Below are 21,516 nucleotides of genomic sequence, written 5' to 3' on the forward strand. Positions count from 1 at the left end.
GATGTTGGATTTAAAAGGTAAATATGGCTCAAGGACAAGATTATTACCAGTAATTTTCTTAAGATGTTTTAAATGAAATGAAAGTGCAACCTATGTAAATAGCAATATATATACTGCCAAATTGTTTTAAAATTTTATTTTAACGAGGAAGAAAATTACTTGCAGGTGTCTTAGTAAAAGAAAAACTATGGCTTTTGTAATGAGGATCTTGAAGAGGAGATCTTTCTTTGTAATGATGAGGCTGTAATCTCCTCCATCAGTTCACCATTCTCTGTGTGGAAGAGACATAAATTACTATACTATATAATTGCTGATGAGATTCAAAATTTAAACTATACTTGATTGTATTCTTTGACATGTAAAAATATGAGCTTGCTAATCTAGTTCCCAGTTTTCCCTATTATTGTTCTTAAGACTCACCTTCCTCTTTCTTTTTACAGGAGTGTCGATGCCTATCCCTGTCATAGGCCTTCACAATGAAGACAAAGTATTTGTGAATGGGAGCTGTGTCCTAAATGAAGATAACTTTATCCTCATTGGCTCTTTTGTGGCTTTCTTCATCCCCCTGATTATCATGGTAGTCACTTACTGCCTGACGGTGCAGGTGCTGCAGAGGCAGGCCAATGTCTTCCTGTCTGAAGGTCATCCCAAGCAGCCGAGACGCAGCAGCCTAAACTGCCTGAAGAAGGACACTTCACAAACCCCCTCTGACAACATCTCCATAATCCAAAGCTCAGAGGGGGCCTCTCAGCTCAATTCCCCAGTCAACAGAGACCCAGGTCATGGGCGTAAGGGGATGATGCAGGCCATCAAGAATGAACGGAGGGCTTCCAAGATCCTAGGGGTGGTCTTCTTCTTGTTTCTTCTGATGTGGTGCCCGTTCTTCATCACCAATGTCATGAATGTCCTCTGTAAAAATGCCTGCAACACACACCTGCTGGAGGAGTTACTCAATGTGTTTGCATGGGTGGGGTATGTGTCCTCCGGCATTAATCCTCTGGTCTACACACTCTTCAACAAAACCTACCGACAGGCCTTCTCAAACTACATCTGCTGCCAATATCGAAACAATAAAAAGGCATTTATGAATGTTTATCAGGCTCCAGTCGCCACACCAACCATGTATAGTAAAGATGTTAACCTGAATAGCAATTGCAGGAATGGCAACGAACTCAACAGCATGGATCTGGACGATACTGACGAGGCCCTAGAGATGCAGCCTGGCACATCTGAAGTGTCAATTAACAGCTGCAATGTTACCAGCGATCACGTCAGCTGTGTATAATGGTCAAACTCTGAATGTATTAAAAAATGTATCTTTTATTTTCAGTGGAGAATATGCATGGGAAGCATTTGAGCCCCAGCTTGTACCTGATATTCCAGTAGATTGGTGTTCTGTATCCAATAATGCATAGATGCCACACATTGTAAATAATGTATCCATGGGAAAAAGGACTTTTATACAGTTTTTTTTTTCAGTTTTAAAGCATTCCTTACTTTAAAATGTAACATGCAAAGATAAATAGAATTGTTTATTTTATTTGATGTGTGTAAATATATAATATAAAATTAGTTTGGCAAACTAAACTATAAAGGGAATTTAAAGAAAAGCAATTCAGGGACAGTATATTGTTCTAAAATCACCTAGACTTTGAAATCTTTTCTCTTTGATAGAAATCCTTCTAACTCCAAGGCAATGTTTTATTTTTGCAGTCATCTTCAAGAAACTATTTTTAAGCTCAGCGTGCACACAGAACTAAAGCATTTTCTACTTTCTCTTTAAGATCATACTTAATGCAGTATCACAGCACCACATCATGGTGGATTGGAGAATTATTTGCCTGTATTTCTCAACTAAAAGCAGTAAATAGCAAGGTTTTTACAACAGGTTCTTCTGTTACAGACATTTTTGATAGGTAGAGGAGAAAAGGGCAAAAATACAGCTTGAAATTAGACCTGGAAATATCCTGTTGAAATTAGGAGAATGCTACTTAATTTAATTGTTCTTATAAATGCATTTTTCAGCAAAGACAAAAGCCTCTCACACCAAATATTAAAAGCAATAGTAATGTGCAAACCAGGTTGTAAATGTTATCATTTAAAAAAATGTTTCTGGATAATCCTGTATGTGTTAAAGTACCATAACAAAATAAGTTGCTTGTTTGGGGAAAAGTAAAAGAAAAAATAAGGCCTTAAAATAAGGCTAATTATGATTATGACTATCTCTTTTCAGAAGCTAAAACATGACAATTTTGCTGATCCAAAATTCTTTATTTTTATTCTGCAGTGTCCATTCATAGAACTTCTATTTGTTAAAAAAGTGAACTTGAAAATGGTTTTGTTTAAAATAGTAGAATGTAATTTACTTCCAGTTATCTATTTACTTATTTTAAGAAATTGAAAACTGGACACAAAGACATAATTCCCTTTTAAAAAGCTGGGAAAATTTCATCTGTTAATGCAAATCCATTTGTGGACATGACTATGATGTCAGCGTTAGTTAATGTAGCTATGTGTTTAGAATTAAAAGATGTTGTGTTCTTATTCCCAGAATTTATTATTTTTGTGAACAATTGAAATGCAAAAGTACAATATCTTGTTTACATTCATTGGCACTTTGTTTTGTGATGCTGCTATTTATTTATTAAAGGTGGTTTGTTACCATGTGTACTGATATTATTTATTAATTACTATTTCTTGATTAAGCATAAAATCTGATAACATATACTGCATGCAATTCAAAAGGAAACAACAAGCACAGATGTTGTAATTATTTCAGTTCTTGAAGCATAAGAATCCAATTTTCAACATCATACAGTATGTCTGTAAATATATATTTGGTATTCAGGTACAAACTATTAAATTTCAAAAAGCAAGTATGTGATTGGATTGCCTGGTATACAGTAAGTCACTGCATTAACAACATTAAGAATTGCATCTTTGTTTTATCATGGAAAAAATTTCAATTTTAATATTCTCTAACCCAAAGCAATTCCATTCACTTCAAATTCTAATTTTTAAAATAAGGGAAAGGCCATTTGCATTAATTTACACATTATGTTCCTTCTGGAAAAGCAATAGCTACTAGGAAGATGGCAGTAGAGTTCACCTGAAATGTTCTGTATTTGTTTTTAACAGTATTAGTGGTGAAGTCCTTTACAACAACACTTCTGGAGCCAATTAGATCAATCAGAATTCCAACCTGGAATCTGGACACTGGACAGCTCAGATTGAAAATGTCTACTCCTGAAACAAAGTTTTACATAGTATTACTCTTTTTTTTAATAAAAAGAGGTAAGAAAAGGATTGAATTCATGCGTTTGTCTCCTTGAGTATTAAATTCTCACATTCTGACACTAATTCAATGAAATCCAAAGAGCAATTCCAGTTCACGTGTGATCAAGTGTGGAATTTGGAAATGGATTGGAAATAGCAAAGCTTTTGAATTTGAAATGAATTGGAATTGGCATTTTTTTAGTGAATGGAGCTATCAAATCTATTTCAGTTCCATTAAACAATACCCGTATGTGCACAGAACTATTATTCTGAATTGCTTTACAAAACCACATAACCAGTGTGCTCTGGATCAATATTACACTGTGTAATTCACACAATCAGAACAACAGGTGTCAATGACTTGAGGATCTGATTGTAGTATAAGATTCTACAAGGAAGAGGACCAGTTACTAGTACCCAATTCTACTGATAAATTGCTTCTATTACTCTCTGTTCTCAATTAATTGGCGGGAGCTAACCTGCCATGTAGCTCTGATTCTAAGATTCAGCAGTTTGAGTCTGTATAGTAAACATTTGAAAAGACCAGAAGACATGTGCATGCTTCACCTTAGTTCTTCAGGTTCACATATTTTCACCAAAACTGCATGGTCTAAAAGAGGAGAATGTCTGAATTCTCAAACCTTACAGTGGACAATGGGATTCAGATTGAAAATAACCTACGGATGGAGAAAGGATCAGGAGCACACTGCTACAAATAGATTCTCTTTAATGTGTTGTCTTGAAGTATTTAGAGCAGAATACTCTTCTAATTCTATTGACGTCACGTTGTGTGAGAAGTCCTTGAAGCGGTGTGTCTGCAGTGTAAGGACAAGGTGATATATTGTACATGTGATGAAAGACGCGGTGACTGCAGCATCCTGTAAGAAAAAGGACAGATCCTTGTAGGGATCACAGTACTCGATACAAGGAGCTTTGAAGGTTGGTGTGGCGAGTGTGGTGTCACTGGTCCCATATGTAATTGCCCTTGGATGTAGCTGGCAAGCTTATAAAATTACTGAAAATATCCATCCTGGTTGAGTGCACATACTGTTAAGATAAGATTACTTTATTAGCCATATACAATTTCTTGCCTTAGAAATTCATCTTTCCACATGAGACACAGACAGAAGCTTGGGGTCAGCCATTGTACAGCACCCCTGGAGCAGTCAGAGTTAAGGGCCTTGTTCAGGGACCCAACAGAATCAAATTCTTCTGCCAGCCTCAGGATTTGAACCAGCAACCTTCCAGCCACAGGAGCAGATCCTTAAGCACAGTGCCACCACTCCACCCGTAGTACTTGCTAGTTCATGATATCTTGTTTCAGCACTCACTCATGACTCATATTGCTCCAGAAATCCCTGTTTTGGTGAAGACCTTTGCATATGTGTTTCAGGAATGTTCTTTTTACCAGGAGTTGGGCGGGGGGAAGCATGATTCAGCCCATGACATGTTAGGTGTTACAGTATCACTAGATTGAGTGGCAGCTTTGTGGAGATCATGGAGCTTTGTGGAGATTCCTTGGGGGTTGAGTGGACTTTGGGTCTCCAGTCATTGGCATGGTTGGTTTTGAGGTTGATGAAGAAGATCTGTGGGATACTAAAAGAGTTCTTGCTATTCACTTGAAAAAAATGAAAACAAATATGATTGGGTGGATTGGCGGGGGCTTTATCGAGGTTTAGTTTTGTAATGATGATTGTATGGACTGTTCTTTTCCATTTCCTGTAGAAACAGGTTTTGTGTATTTCTTCTTTGTAAATTTGTAAACCTTTTTTTTAAATGCAGCCGGGTGTGTTAGGATTTAGAACAAAGTTGGCCTTGTTTGAGAGTTTTTTTAGTTAGAATGGAGAATCATCGTTCCATGACTGACATTGGACCTAAAAAGGACCTGAATAACAAGTTAACAAAACAATTAGTTTTTACCATGAACTACATTAATTACTTTAAGTGCCACAATGTCACGAGAGACCTCAGTCTTTTTCATTTTGAGACAAAGGTAGTTCACTAGGAATGACAACGCCCAAGATCAAAGCATAATTAACTATTATGGAGCTGATATTTGGCCTAACCCGTTTGGCTGAGGGCCGACCTCCTGGCCATAGGACGAGGAGGCCAGGACCCCCCCGCAAGGTAACCAAGGGGTAACTGCAGAGGTGGTAGTTGGGATGCAAAAGTCACACATGAGGGAGAGAGATATCGCGTTGGTATTTATAGCGTTTGGTGGAGGAAGGATGAAGGGAGTGATTGCCATTTACTAACGGCTGGGAACGATTGAGCGTGGTTGTTGTCATCCCTCCCGAACTTTGGTTATATAAACTCCATAAAAAGGGGAAACCATTTAGCTACAGTATAAGTACACATCATAGAATATCTGTCTCTAGTTCAAAAGTTACTTCCAACTTCATAGGGTGTGTTAAATTATACATTTTACACTATTTGAAAATCAATGTCTAATTTTTCTTTTAAATTATCATGCTATTGTTTATATTTATGAATTTTATATTGCAGGTAGGAAGTGTAACAAAAATGTACACATAGTGATTTAACAGAGGTTCACTAAAATGACCCAATCTCCAGCAAAATACCATACATTTTCTAATAAATTGATAGCACCTACTCCTCAAAGGACAGCTGTATTTCACTGGGTAGCTGTTACCTGATTATACATTTTACATAGAGTATTGTGCCAGTAAATTTAGTAGATTTCACTGAATGTTAGATATTGTTAGATGTTTAAAATTATAATCTTGCCAGATTAAATATATAGTGCATGATTCACTATTGTAAGTTTATTAAGTTCTAACTTTCATCTGTTAATTGTGTTTTTGGCAGATTAGTTGTGCAAGGTGTAACAAATTAATATGCACCCTAATATCCATGGACTTTGCCAGACTTCAAGAAGTAGAAGGCCACAGGTCATACTACTGAAATCTTATCAAAATTGTTAAATTCATTGGTAATGATCACATTCCCCTGGCATTTGCAGAGATCAGTTTGACATCCTTAACACCTCAGGTCGTGGTTGTGAACAGGTGATGACCTGAATGCTGCCAGCCCAGGACATCTACTGTACTTCACCATAGAAGTGTGGTTAAGAACACAAAAGAGGTCCTTTGTCGGCATCATGGGCCACTTGAGTGAGGCTTACTCATCAGTACTGGGAAGGAAGCCCTCTAAGGATATCAGGTTGCTGCTCTTGCTGAAATTGCCTCCGAACTAGAACTTACAAAAGAATGCAGCAGAAAGGGGATCAAGGACATTGTATTGTAGTAGGCACCATCATTCAAGTGGTACTTTTAAAAATGTCCTTTCTACTTGGCCAGTGAAGATCACTTAGCACTGTTCTTAAGAATATATGTGTGTACCTCAGTGTCCTAGCTAATTTCCACTCTTGGTTTGCAAAATCTGACCTACAGTACCTACAAAAATGCTCCCCTTAAATCAATTGGCGAAGCAATTTCTTACTTGTCTGTTTGATCTGCTGCATAGTGGAACTAGCACAGAATACAGTTGTATGACACCTACAACTCAGTGGTGGATGAAGGGGGTCCCCCCTTATATGAAGCTTTGGAATTCTTTGGGATGAAATGCACAATGTGCAAAATGCCCAGTACAAATATGATTAATTATTACTAGAATGTGTCATGTTGGTCTTTAAAAAGTGGAGAAAAAGAGGAGTCTTTAAAATGTGGGGAATCTAGTCACAGTTCATACTTAAAAAAAAAGACTGATCTAAAAATTTTTAATGTAATTGAACGATAAATGAGAATTGAAAACATGGGAAATCTGCAATATTACAAGGACTTTAAAAGTGTGAACATAGCATCCCAGAACCAAAAAGATTCAACCTTTCAAAGATTTTAGCTTTTTTTTTAATGTAACCCACTTAGCCATACTATTATGGCTCACCACCTTTATCATTCTCTTTTTACATTTTCTTTTTAGAGCATAGGACATTAGCAAACATATTTGTCCAGAACAGTTTATTCAGTCAATATATAAATTGTAAGAGTTTTCACTATTTACTTAGTTTCTGTGAATGAATGTCTCCGATACTTCACAAATAAAATTCTAAATACTCAGGAACTGCACTAAAAAGCTGTAGAATGTGCAGTCTTTAAATGCTCCTTGCAGCAATAGTCTTCTTGTGCAGCCTCACACTGCCACCTTGTGGCAAAGAAACTTACCTACTGTAAATATCGGAACAGTTAATGGATGGTTCTAAAGTCCCAGTTCCCAAAAATAGATATATTTAACATTAGAAATATGGTATGTTAATCCAACTATCCATTTTCAAACTGCTTCATCCAATTCAGGATGACACCGGTCCATTGCAGTGCATGCATAGACACACTCACACCAGGACCAATTTTTCAGAAGTCAATTAACCTACAGTACCAGTATGTCCTTGGGCTGTGAGAAAAAATAGGAGCAGTCAATGAAAACCCACATGAACTTGGGAAGAACATATAAACTCCATATAAATAGGAGAAACACTGTTGAATTACTTTTATCTCATAATGCTTGAGTCTCATAATGCACTTTATATGTTTCATTATTTTGTATGTTTAGAAGGCAGAAACTTCCTAAGTAAATGTGTCTGGTAACGGCCATGGTTCCCTAAGTATATGGTCCAAGTTAAAGGAGAAACATTGAGCTTCTTCTAAAGCTGTCATTATGCCATTACTGACCCAGTGAAAACAACCCAAAGTATCTTTCTTGAGCATAGAAAGCCATGTAGCTGAGGCAATAACAGGTTGTTTGATGAGCACTGACATTTTTTTCTTATTGTGCTCATGGTGTACAGTAGCAGAGGTGTTTCAGTCAGAACAGACATTTCACAGCTCTACGGTACTGTTTATATTAGGCCTTAAGGGACTGTCTGTTTGGAGTTTGCATCTTCTCTTTATTTTTGTTTGGGATTTTTCCTGGTGTTTTTGTTCACTTCTATGTCCCAAAGGCAGGTAATTTAAATTTTTGTGATGTAATAATGTGAGGGTTTAAATTCACTGTGACAACAGTAAAATCTCTGCTGTAGTACAATAACTTACTGTATTAATATATTTTTTCTGTAAAGTTATTGTAATAACTTACAATAACTTTTAAGTTTTGCACTGTAACACTGTAACATACTTTAAGAGCAGTACATTGTGAGAGCACATTGACAACTTAGGAATCAATCAAATAATAATTTACAGTCGCATAACAAACCACAAACGTAATAGATTTGTGAAAGGATCTGCTTTAATACAAAAGTGCTAACTCAGGGATTACAAGAAGAAGGTTTCATAATTTCAACTTTGTTTGTATTTACCATTGTGAACTAAACATCAAACATGCTCAGAAAAATAGTTCAGTTCTCAAGAATTATAATGTTAATAATGTTGTTTCATAGTCAAACAGCTTTTGGCCAAACATTCTTTGACAAGTTTAAAGTTCCTGCTGAGAAGAGGGAGCTGGGCTGGGTTGGTCTGTGGTCCAACTTGGCTTTTGCTTGCTCTGTGTGGGAGTATCCCAGTCCAGAGAAGAGGGAGGAGGAGGGGAGAACTTTGTCTAGTGTTCCTGGCAGCTGTAGTATTGGGGTCTGGCTGCTACACAGCTGAGAGAACATGGCTCGTCCTGGATATAGCTTGGTACTGAATATGCTTGGAGACAAACTGTCCTATTTCAGGCACATATAACAGAGCTAGTTTTTAAGGTAGACTATGACATCACAAGTTGGTGACAGGTTGGAATGCTATCGGGTATAGTTCTGGTACCCACCCAGTGGGTCCCTCATTGGTGGATCTTCCTTTGGGTGATGAACAGTGATCTTGGACCTGTGGTCTTTGGAAAAAACAAACTACCAACTCACTGCCATCCATCCTCTTATCAGAGGAGCTTCTTAACTCTTTTTTCAGAGAAGCTCAAGTTGCCTTGTCAATCATATGGCTTGCCACCGTTACTCTAAATTGTCTCTTTCTTTTTTTAAATACAAGGACTGTCTATTCCTAATATTAACTTTTCTTCAGTTCTGTGTTTTACATAGATACAATACAATCATTTTCTTTTTCCAGTTGATAATAATCTGAGAGCATATTCTGAACAAATAACTAATAGTTATAGGATCTTGATTTTTTGTCTGTTTGCACAATCCATTTGAACATTAGGGAGATTATAAACGAGAGGAGGCCATTCAGACCATCAGTCCCATTTGATAGTTATGAATTGAGGACCTCATCCAGGCATTTCTTGAAGGAAGCCATTCACGACTTCAATCACACGACTAGACAGCTTATTCCATAGTCCTGCACCCCTTTAGTTAAAGAAGTTCCCCCTGTTCTCAGTTGTTCATACACTCCCAAAAATATTATATTTCTGTTCTCTGATCTGTGCTTCCTTGTTCATCTTAAAGATGTCCACTGCGTTACCTTTATCAAAGTATTGCCTCACTACGTCTTATGTTGTCTCTGACTGTTGTTGAAAAGCTGGTCAACACATTGGAATTGATTCTGCAATGCCCTACTTGCTGGAGTATCTAAATCCATACTGAAAAAACTCATAAATGTTCAGAATTCAGCAGCCAGTATCTTGACCAGATACTGCGCAAGCAATTACACCTGTCTTGGAGACATTACACCTGTCTTGGAGTCCTTGCACTGGTTTGGATTTGGGTTTGAATTCCTATCAGATTTTGTGTCAACTTCAAAATCTTCATGCTCACATATAGTATAAGGCTCTACATGGCTTGGCACCTTAGTGTCTGTCTAATTTGTTATCTTCATATTCTCCACCTGAAGCCTTCACTTGTCTGACTCTCCTGTCTCTCTCTCAAGCTCATCAACATTCTTTGGGTGACAGGGCCTTTTCTTGCTATGCCTCAAAACTGGAATCCCCAGGGGTATCAGAGATACACCTTCCCTCAAGGCATTAAAATCCAGACTTATAACCTTCTTTTATAGAAAGGCTTTTTTTAATTAGTGTTTGTCTGCTCCTTTACATCTTCTGTTACATTATAGGTCCTTCGGTGTCTTTGTGATAATTTTATCTCCTGACTTTGTTGCTGTTTTCATTGTTATCACTTTTTTTAACTTATTTTCTTTACTTTTCTGTAAAGACAATATATAAAGTGTATTAGTATTAGTATTTGATGATTTTGAGTACTTGCATCATGTCCTTGTAGTCTGCTGAAAATTATACAGTATATAAGGTTATAAGCTTATATAAGTAGTTCAAGTACAGTAGGTAGCTGTGTCACCGTGCGTAGGCTGCAAAGGAACAGGTAACAGGTTTATTCCATGCTGAAAAGAAAAGAAAGGAAACACAACGTTTTCAGCTGTGGAGCCTTCTTCAGGTGTGAGAAAGACCGGGTAGATGGCAAAAATGAAATAGCACATATAAGCTTATATAAAGTTCAGTTCTTTCAGTCTGTCAGTGCTGGACATTCCCAGAGTTCTGCTCTCAACTTTTTTTGGACTGATTCCAGAGGAGCAAAATCTTTATAATGTAGTCACTAAAATCATACACCCAGTTAGTGTATTATACAACTTTAACTTAGCATCCGTTGATTTGAATTCTGGCGTTCATGTAAATATTTTAACATTTTGTTTTCCATTTTTATTTCTTCCCCAAATTGTCTTTTTAAAAAAAGGCTCTTCTAGCTCAGCATCATGGATCGTTAAAAAGTTTATGTTTTTAGAGCCCTGCGGTTGTCTACATAAAATGTCATCTGCAAAGTCTTCATTTTTATCAAAATCTTATATAATCTGCTGCTTCTGCAGTGCTCAATAATCCTCCTAATTTGGTGTAATCTACAAACACGACACCTTTCTAAAAATATCACAATATAGACCATTGGGAAGAGCTACGTTTCTAGTATAGATCCCTGTGGTACTCCACTAATTAGATCACTCACATTTGAACATTCACTTGCAAATTGTATTTGCTATATTCTATGTTTTAATCATTTTTACCTTTTTAATTCAAATGTGCATAATTCTCTGAATGCCAATCACGTGTTATTTGAAAATTAATATTTAATCTACAGTAAATATACTATATTGTATGCTCCATGTGTTTCTATTATCCTTGTTCAAAGAACTAACAGTTTGGCAAGGCAAGATCCACCATTCAAAATCCATGATGACCTTTCCCTAGGTCGGTACATTAAAGGTCTAATAATTGTTTCCCTAAACTTACATATAATGAAAGTCAGGCTTATTGGTTTATAATTACTTGGGTCAGTTTTGTAAGGTCTTCTTACAGGTGAGCAGTATATTAACAACTCTGAAATACATGGCTACTACCCCCATCTTGAGTGACTGTTGGAAATGTTGGAAATGTTGTATCAGTGGCTTCTGATCATTTCATTGAACATAATTAGTTTTGGAAGCACAGCAGTACAGATCCTATATTTGCTTGGGTTTCCTCAGGATGCCCTGGTTTCTTCCCGTAGTAGAAAATATCTCCCGTAGAGATATTTTTGGGATCTGGGAAATTGGCCCTGAAGTTTCCTTGTGTTCTCCAAATAATTTAGAAATCTGTGAGAGCTGAAATTCCACATGAGCAAAAACAGATGACAGGATAAGGTCAGTGCAGAATAAGTAACTAATATGAGCTACTTAAGAGTCACTCCTATAAGGCTTATAAGAACAACTAGGCAGAAAAAGGTTTCAGTCTGTGTTTAGATTTTAGTCTGTGATGAGAGGATGAGTAAGAAAGAGAAGAGCTACTTAATTTATACTTATATAGCGGTTTTCTGGGCACTCCACTTAAAGCACTTAACAGGTAATGGGGACTCCCCTCCATCACCAATGTGCAGCACCCACCTGGACGATGGGATGACATATAGTGCACCAGAACACTCACCACACACATCAGCTACAGTACCTGAGTGGAGGAGAACAGAGTGACAAAGCCAATTCAAAGATGAGGATTACTAGGAGTCCATGATTAGTAACACCCAATGTGAAATTTGGCTAGCTCACCAGGGTTACATCCCTATTGTTTTTGAGAAGCTCCCTGGGATTTTTAATGACCACAGAGTGTCAGGACCTCTGTTTTATGTCTCATCCACAGAACTGAACCTTTTACACTATAGTGTCCCCGTCACTATACTGAGGCATTAGGACCTATACAGATTGCAGGGTGAGTGCTCCCTAATGTCCCCACAACACCACTTCCAGCAGCAACTTTAGTTTTTCCCCAGGAGGTCTCCCATCCAGACACTGGCCAGGCTCACACCTACTTAGCTTCAGTGGGTTGCCAGTTGTGAGGCGCAGAGTGATATACTGTAGCTGCTGGCATTTGTAATAGGCTGAGGTCACTTACACAGGGACGTGCAGAGCAGATTGGCTGCAGTGGGTCAAGCCTATGCCCCTTTGCCCTCAGTTGCAATAAACAATGTACAGTAGGCTACTACACTTGTGGAGGTCGTGTTAAACATTTTTGAACGGTGGGAAGATACACTGATTTTTCAGAAGGACTGCACAAAAGTAATACACCAAGGGTGTTGTATTGAGCATTTTGTGTTTAAGAAAGACAATTTTCATTCACCTATTCTAAGTTTGCAAACTGACGAACTCTCCACGTTATTGTCTGCATGGCTACTTAGCTAGCTAGATATGAGATTTCCTCAAGAAAATGTAGGTAACTGAGTAGACAAGCCAGTCTTTTTGAATTTGATATAAACAACTAACATGGATATTCTTTGTTGTATATGTTCAGTCACAGAAACAGGAGAGCATGCCTTCAGAAAAAAGAAGAAGAAAAAAGAGAGAATGAATTTAGGGAGGCAGCTAAAGGGAGTACATTGCTTCATAACTGGGTCACAACTAGCAGCAGACGAACAGGTAAATTGTCATAAAAAAGCCAGTTCCTTAGGCTACATTCTACGTATGCCTTTATAACGGAAGAGTCTTGCCTCACAAGAATGATTACATCGGTAAAAGTTGTACGACTTTAGTTTTGACGAATATCAAAAATGCCTGTAGCCTATTTACAAAAAATATACAGGCTATATGAGTAGTAATTCCATTATAATTTTTGGATATCTCTGCCAAGTATTTTTTAGGACACAACCAACAAATTATTCTATTGGAATTTAATTGATAGCTTAGTATGTAATTATAAAACTGATTGTTATGCATAAAATATGTTTAAACTTGTAGTAGTGTATATTGAGCAATTTCAACAGATATCCAGTACATAATAATAATAATAATAATAATAATAATAATAACAGAGATATAATGCTTTATAAGACAAATAAATGATCTGTTTCTTTATTTAAGATGGCAGATGATAATTTGTAGTGGCTTCCTGAATATTTGTCCCACAATAGACACTTTTTGGGGAAACAAAATTCTTTGATTTGATGTGCCATCTTGTGAACTCTTGCTCTTAAATTGGAAAGAGATTGCATTTGGTATTGCATGTAATTAGAAAGTAATTATTTTATTTGCACTGTCCTCTTGTTCAGATGTGTTATACCAGGAAAATAATGTATATGCTCAGTAGAGGGGGCCTCTGAAGTCACATCCAAACTTCCTGTAAAATTAAAAAAACACAGAAATACAAGCTGATTTGTGTCCAAGATAATCTAATGTAACATATCCTGCCCCAGAAAGTGCCCCTTCTCCCCTTTTGAGCCACTGCCCACCAAAAGGTATATGCACGTCGCTGCTTAAACATACGGTATGCATCTTAAACAGCTTAGGTTTGTCAGAGTGGGTCTTGCCAAATTCAGTGAAGGTGAAGTGTGCTGTGGATGAACAGGGTGGGCCAGCCATACCAGGATTGACAAGATATGTTAGGACCTGCATTGCTTTTCAGAGTAGAAGTATACTATAAGTTTAAATTAATCATCCAAACTCCTAACAATCCCTAACATCAGCAGATGGTTTTTAGTGGAGATATACTACATGTACTGTAGCATTTATATTTTAGTGATAGCTGCAAACATGGAACATGGACTTAATTGAGTTGATAATTGTCCAGTGCCAATTGATTTAAGAAGTGCTCTTCGGTAAAAGAAACCAGGTGTCACTGAGCCAATTTGAAAGCATTGGTGTTGGTTGTGATAGTGGAACTGAGTAAATAAAAGCCACTGAGAAAGAAGAGTATCTTAGTCTTTGCTGACAGGGGACCAACATGTTAGATCTGGGGTCCAAAAAACAAGGACGGACCACTGAAAAAGTAAAAAACAAAATTAACATGCTGGAGGTGTCAGAGTAGGTGTGCCAGCATTGTTGCAGAGTGTCTGGTCTGCAGTCATTCCCATCTGTCTGTTCATTATAAATTGATCATGTAGTAAGACTAGTTTTGTTATAAAACCAAGCAAGTTCAAGAGCAGCTGGATAAGGTTTTCTATTCAGAAGCTTTTGGAAACCTTACCTTTGGAGTAGGATTTTTTTCTGTACTCAGAAGTAACTTCAGAAGTCACTCTGGAGCAGCTGTGCAAATGACGTTATCAGCCAAGGAGATCTAGAGCTCAACTGGGAAGAAAACAAGCAGATTATGGTTGGGAACCACTGACTTAGGCTATTAGCTTCAATAACATGGCAGAGTCATGTCACGAACAGTTCTTTCCGGGCCCTATGGAGACGACGCGATCCGGAATTGTGAAGATACACTAGGGAGAAAGTCATGCAGGAAAGGGTCTGGATACAGGGGGGCGTGTCCGAGGTGAGCCGATGTCCTGGGGAAGTGAGTCCGGGCGAACAAACAAAGCCAAAGCCAAAGTCCAAACGAAGAATCCAAACGGAAGAGTAGAGTCCAAGGCCAGGAGATCCATCCAAGGGTTAAAAGCACGAGCCAGGTCGGGACCGGCGGGGCAGGGAATCAGGAACAGAAGTTTAAAACCATAACGGAGCCAAACACAGCAGGACCCCGGTCTCTCATGAAACGTGATTCAATGAGGAACCAGGAGTGACCAGACATTTTACTAAATTAATTAAAAATAAAAAAATAGAAAATATTTGAATGCATAAGTATTCAACCCCCCCCCGAGTTAATACTTGGTAAGACCACCTTTGGCAGCAATTACAGCTGTGAGCTGTGAGCCTTACCTTTGGATAAGTCTTTATCAGCGTTGCACATATTGACACTGGAATTATTGCCCATTTTTCTTGGCAAAATTGCTCAGGCTCCATCAGGTTGGATGGAGACCGTTTGTGAACGGCACATCTCTTATCTCTGGAACAGTAATTCCACAGATGCCCAATTGGATTGAGGTCTGGGATTTGACTGGGCCACTCCAGGGCATTAACCTTTTTGGTTTTAAGCCACTCCAGTGTGGCTTTTGCTGTATGTTTTGGGTCATTGACCTGTTGGAAGATGAATCATCTTCCAAGTCCCAGTGCTCTTGTGGATTGCAGCACATTTTTCTCCAGGAGTTTTCTGTGCTTAGCTCCATCCATTTTTCCTTCTATCTTTATGTGTTTTCCAGTCCCTGCCGCAGAGAAGCACCTCCAAAGCATGATGCTGTCACCACCATGCTTCACTGTAGGGATGGTGTTCTCAGTGTGATGTGCTTTGTTAGGTTTGCACAAAACAAAGTTCAATTTTGGTCTCATCAGACCATAACATCTTCCTCCAAATTGTTAAATCTCTCATATGTATTTGGGCAAACTCCAAGTGAGATGTTATATGAACTTTTTTCAACAAAGGGTTTCTTCTTGCCACCCTTCCTTACAAGCCAGATTTATGAAGTGTGTGTGCTATTGTTTTCTTAAGCACTATTTCTCCCATCTCTGTCATGGAGGACTGTAACTCCTTTAGAGCTGGTGGCCTCCCTTACTTTGGCTCTTCTTGCTTGGACACTCAGTTTTAGAGGATAGCCAGTTCTGGGAAGATTCACAGTTGTTCTATACTTTCTCACCTTTATAATGATGGACTTCACTGTGCTTCGAGGTATATTCAATGCCTTGGAAATTTTCCTATATCCTTGCCCTGACTGGAATTTTTCAAGAACCTTGTCTCAGATCTGCTTGGAATGTTCCTTGGACTTCATGGCGTAGTGTTTCCTTGGGAATGCAATAACTACATGGGGAAGCTCACAGACACAGGTGTATTTATTCTGAAATCATGTGAAACACCTCAACTGCAGACAGGTGGGCTCCAGTCAAGTAAGTATGTATCTTGGAGAAGAGAGTTGGTTACCTCAGAGGTAATTTAGGTGTGTCTGTCACGAACAGTTCTTTCTGGGCCCTATGCAGACAACACGATCTGGATTTGTGGGGAAACACTGGGGAAAAAGTAATGCAGGAGAGGGTATGGAGACAGGGGGCGTGTCCAAGGAGTGCAGGTGTCCAGGGGAAGTGAAGTGGGCGAACAATCCAGATAGAAAATCCAAACGGGTAATCAAAGACAGAAGGTAGAGTCCAAGACCAGGGGATCCATCCAGGGAATAAAACCATGAACCGGGCTGGGACCGGCGGGGGGAATCAGGAACAGAAAGTTAAAACCATAATGGAGCCAGACGCAGCAGGACCCTGGGCTCTCACGAAACGGGATTCAATGAGGAACCTCGGGTGACGTCTACATCTGGCTTTTAAGGTGGAAATAAAGAGGGGCTGGAATAAGGAACAGGTGTGGTGAATGAGGTAGAACAAGGAAGGGCTGGAGCGCCCTTAAGAGGAGGAGTAGCAAGGGGGTGAATACTTATGCATTCAATTATTTTCTGTTTCTTATTTTAAATTAATTTAGTAAAATGTCTGGATTTCTTTTTTACTTTCACATTATAGAGTACTTTGTGTTGACAAGTGGCAAAAATTCTCAAGTTGTGAAAAAGTCCAAGGGGGATGTAGACTTTCTATAGGCACTGTATTCACTGGCACCATCCACATTCCAGTCAAACCCTGGTTTTACCTGCTGTTGTCTGAACCTCTCTGCTCTTACCTGCTGTTTATCTCTTTGTACACCCTCTCCCACTAATGTTACTCCTCCTTTTACACTGTTTTTCTTAGCCTTATTTTACATGTTATAAGAGGAACCCTCTCATTCATTTCTTCTCTCAGTGGTAAGATGATTACAAAAAAAATTGCATTTGGGCCTTAATGTTTGTTGGCATTTACAGCCTACTTGAGATTACAACTTAACTGATCTGAATGTTTCAATGAAGGTTTCTTTAGTGAAATCATTAAATTATTTGTGTCTTTTTGGTGGTGCATGTGCCACATTTCATTTTTCTATTTGATGATTGAAAGACAACTGTTCAAAAACATTATGGAGATTGTGACATTTTAAAACCCACATGGTCTGGAGACCATGTAGTCATATATTGTCACAAAATGTATCACAATGACGTTCTGCTGCAATCTGTGTTTTTGATCCATTTAGATTTGTTAGGTTCACTGTACATTATTAAATGCTTTAATCCTGTTCATTGTCATTGTGAGAATAAGAAAACAATTTATGTTTGAGGTTAAGGGCAAATTCACCAGCATAGTGCAGTCAGGAAGGTCTGTTTACCTATTAACCTATTATTATTATGAGTAACAAAATTTGATGCCACATAGAAATAGAACTTCTTCTTAAAATATTAAAGTCTAAAAACACTGTACAGTAATGTGTAGAAATCTATTCACTACTGTTGAATTTACTGGGCTATAAACATTAAAAAAACTAAATAAATAGTTTATATATTAGTCAATGCAGAACATATACATTTAAATTGTGTATTTATTTTTTACATGGTTTATGTGAAACTTTTCCAGTTTCTTTTTCTATAAATAATTTTAGAAGTATTTCCCATATTTAAATAAATGTCTTTAAATAAAGATGCAGTAAAGTTACTGTAAATCTGGTTTGCATAAGAAAACAAGCAGTTTAATTTTGATAACTTCTTTAAATAGAAAAATGGTACTGTTCTTAACAATTAATATCAGCTATAAGGGACTTATTATTTCATGTTGAGTAGAACAGTTTGAGGCAGGACAGGAGCTTATAAAATGCCCTTAAATTAACATTACACCTTTACTGAGGTTAATGGTTCGTTAATGACTAATCATAGGGGCCAGCTGTTTGCTATCTGTGACATAGATAAGACTAACTGAATAACTGATCAATGGCACTGCTTATGTGTAACAGACATTATGAGACATATAAGACTGAATAGCAAATGCCGAATAGTCACTATATCATACCACTTGTAAAAAAACAGTTTCCAACAGAACAATTAACTCCAGAAAAACACATTATGAACATTGTTATTTTTATTTTGGTTAATTAAGTAACAGTACTCAATTTATTAAAGGTTTAAGATTTAAATAAAGATGTCATGCAATAGTGTTTAAGGGATATTTTAGCGATTGGAATATACTGTATTTTGTCCAGATGAACATTAAGCTATATGGCAAGCCTTTAAATTAAAACATAGCATTGCATTATAATATAATCAATAATGGCAATAATAGAGAATATTATAATGCTGACTGCCTCACAGGGCTGGGGCCCTGGATTCAATTTCAGACCTGCGTGGAATTTGTATTATATGTTCTTCTTGTGTTTGTGAGGGTTTCCTCCCACAGTCAAAAAACATACTGGTAGATTAACTGGCTTCTAGAAAAATAGGTATGAGTGCATGGGTGTGTCTGTGTATCTGTCCTGGGATGGACTGACATCCTGCCCAGGGTGTATCCTGCCTTATGCCTGTTGCTTGGTGGGATAGGCTCCAGCTCCCCTGTGACCCAACATTGGAAGAGGCGGTTAGAAAATAGATGGATGGTTATTGGGACTTCATATACCACCTAAGGTCATACTAAATATTTTGCTTCATAGTTTGTAGGCAACCTAAAAAAGTCTATCAATATTACTAGACAGACAATGCGCTAGAGTGTGTTAAAATATTTCCAAAGTTCCTGCTATTTACATGTCCTATGATATGTAATTATGATTTTGTACAGATTTTATGCCATCAATATGATTTGAGATCATGCCATGTCATTTACCAAACCGCTTTATACCATACAGTGTAGCGGGAAGCTGGAGCCTACCTGGCAAGCAACAAGCACAAGGCAGGGTACACCCTGGACGGGTTGCCAGTCCATCGCAGGGCAAGAGCAAGCCAATCATACATGGGGACCATTTGGAGGCCATAGTAAAGGCTGAGGGGGGAAATTTGGCCCGGACACCAGGATAACTCCCTACTCTTATAGAGAAATGCCCGGGGATCTTTAATGACCACTGAGAGTCAGGACCTCAGTTTAACGTCTCTTCCAAAAGACAACACCCACTTCAGTATAGTATCCCAGCCACTATACCAGGGCATTAGGACCCACACAGACCGCAGAGTGAACTGATCCCACTAACACCACTTCCAGCAGCAACCATAGCTTCCCAGGAGGTCTCCCATTCAGGTACTGACCAAGCTCAACTCTGCTTGGCATCAGTAATAGTTAAGATAGTGATAGATAAGATCAGTAGCCAGTTGTGAGTTGCAGGGTGATGATTTGAAATAATATATTCTTATATATTTTAAAATAATCAACATCAGTTGAAAATCTTTTAATCCATTCTCACACTGACCTCTTTCAAATTGCCTGTTGAGCTCACATTAGCTCAAAAACTTATAAGGATGTTATGCTGTCGTCTTCATTTGTCCTCACTCTAAAGGAAAAATCTTCTTCTTACCCATAAACAAGTATCTTTATTCTAGTGAATGTGACATTTGTTCTACATTACTGATGCCTTCTGTTCTGTACCACATTCCTTAATCATACGTTTTCACAGTGACATAAGTTTCATTAATGTCTTTTTGACATTAAGTATTCTTAATTCTTCTGCATAGTCAGTTGTATCCTATGCATACACAAATACTATTCCTATTCATTTATTGGAGAAGAATGTCTTTGAGAAATTAGTGGATATTTTGAACATTACCTTTCACTAAATCACTTTTCTGATTTTCTCATCAACTGGAAAACTCTAAATAGATTTGTCAATGCAAAACATTTACTTCTTTTCCACGGGGTAGACACACAACTTTATATGCTGTACCTTCATAGGCCTGTCAGTAACATCTTTAACACGATAAGCCTTCAAAATCTATGCAGAAATCCTATTACAATTAAGAGGCCCTGTTGCTGGAGGCCTTTGTTACCACAGACATTATAATATAATAACCATTTAGTGGCCTAAATGATTTTTTGGTATTTTGGAGACAGAAATTGGTTCTCTCAAAGGAGTCTTTAAAAACCATACTATAAATTTTGGTGTGTGTAAGTGTGCTCCTGCATATTGTGTAAGCGTGACACTGTGGGTGGTGGTCTGTGCGCCTTTTTCGCGCATGCTCCGTTCTCACTGCAGAATGCAAGGCGAGTCGATTCTCCTACAGAAACACATGCAGCTCCACCGAGCCCAGCTTCATGGCATCCATTCCCTGTTCCATCATGAAAATAACGGGAACTGATCACTACAAAGCATCGGATTTGTAATGTCTTAACAGTGAAATAGAGAAAGAGAATAAAAACTGGTAACTAAAGGTAAGCGGTATATATGTTTAATCCTTGCCTGCTGATTCTTGAGCCTCTTAACAGATGGAATCCGGCTGCGAACCCCAAGTGAAAATTAAGTGATGCGATGCTGTTTGTGTATAATATTGTACAGATAGTACGATGGGTGTTTTGCTTTAGGTCATGACAATTGTACAAGTTTGGGGGATTAGTGATGTTTTTGGCTTTATCCTCTAGCAGGGATACAATTTCCCACGGGCAAATGCCGTTTCGAGGTTAAGATGAAGATGATGCTCTAGAAATAGACAAGTAAATGCTCAGGTGGATATCCGTCTAACCCAGTGTCTTAAAGACCAGCAATCATTGCTTTTCAGGATTTCATTAGCAAGACACATCTAGCAGCTGGTTTAGCTGTGGGTTTAAATCGTAATTTCGTGTTCAAGTTAGTTACTTTGAATATGCTGGTTTACAGTATGTACAGTAATAAACCATACAAGGAATTCGAGGACAACTGATTATTTCAAAGCTAGCAGTGAATATAATAATAATTCCTGAAGAACTGACATTTTGGATAAAAAAAATGAATGCTGGTATCTGTTTGATTCATGGAATTTGTAGCCAATCCCGTATTGACGTTGTAGCATTAATTGCTAAATACAACCTTTCTAACATTACGGTTCAACTAGTTTCAGTATTCCGAAATCATATAGTTTTATTTTGTTATTTTGTTTGAGTTTAAAAGCGTTCATGGAATATCGTTTGTTCATTTTATGTAGCAAACTACAAAGACGACTGAAATACAGTATTGTAT

The 21,516-nt window shown here is 37.9% G+C and overlaps 2 protein-coding genes across 5 annotated transcripts in view; both read left to right on the top strand.

The window, feature by feature from the left end:
* htr2cl2 (5-hydroxytryptamine (serotonin) receptor 2C, G protein-coupled-like 2) overlaps positions 1-2,666 on the top strand; it is a 168,039-nt gene extending 165,373 nt beyond the window's left edge. For both annotated transcript variants that reach the window (XM_088648997.1, XM_088648998.1), the window contains one exon: positions 441-2,666. In XM_088648997.1, the coding sequence (XP_088505123.1) occupies positions 441-1,285 (845 nt within the window). In that variant the 3' untranslated portion in view covers positions 1,286-2,666. The remainder of the gene's footprint in view (positions 1-440) is intronic.
* A 17,895-nt stretch (positions 2,667-20,561) lies between these two features.
* Positions 20,562-21,516, top strand: part of LOC148653716 (actin-binding protein WASF3) — a 49,195-nt gene continuing 48,240 nt past the window's right edge. For all 3 annotated transcript variants that reach the window (XM_088649000.1, XM_088648999.1, XM_088649001.1), the window contains exon 1: positions 20,562-20,735. The gene's annotated coding sequence lies outside the window, so the exon portion shown is untranslated. The remainder of the gene's footprint in view (positions 20,736-21,516) is intronic.

The sequence above is a fragment of the Lepisosteus platostomus genome, chromosome 10 (assembly GCF_059453375.1).
Source record: "Lepisosteus platostomus isolate fLepPlt1 chromosome 10, fLepPlt1.hap1, whole genome shotgun sequence".
Lineage (NCBI taxonomy): Eukaryota > Metazoa > Chordata > Actinopteri > Semionotiformes > Lepisosteidae > Lepisosteus > Lepisosteus platostomus.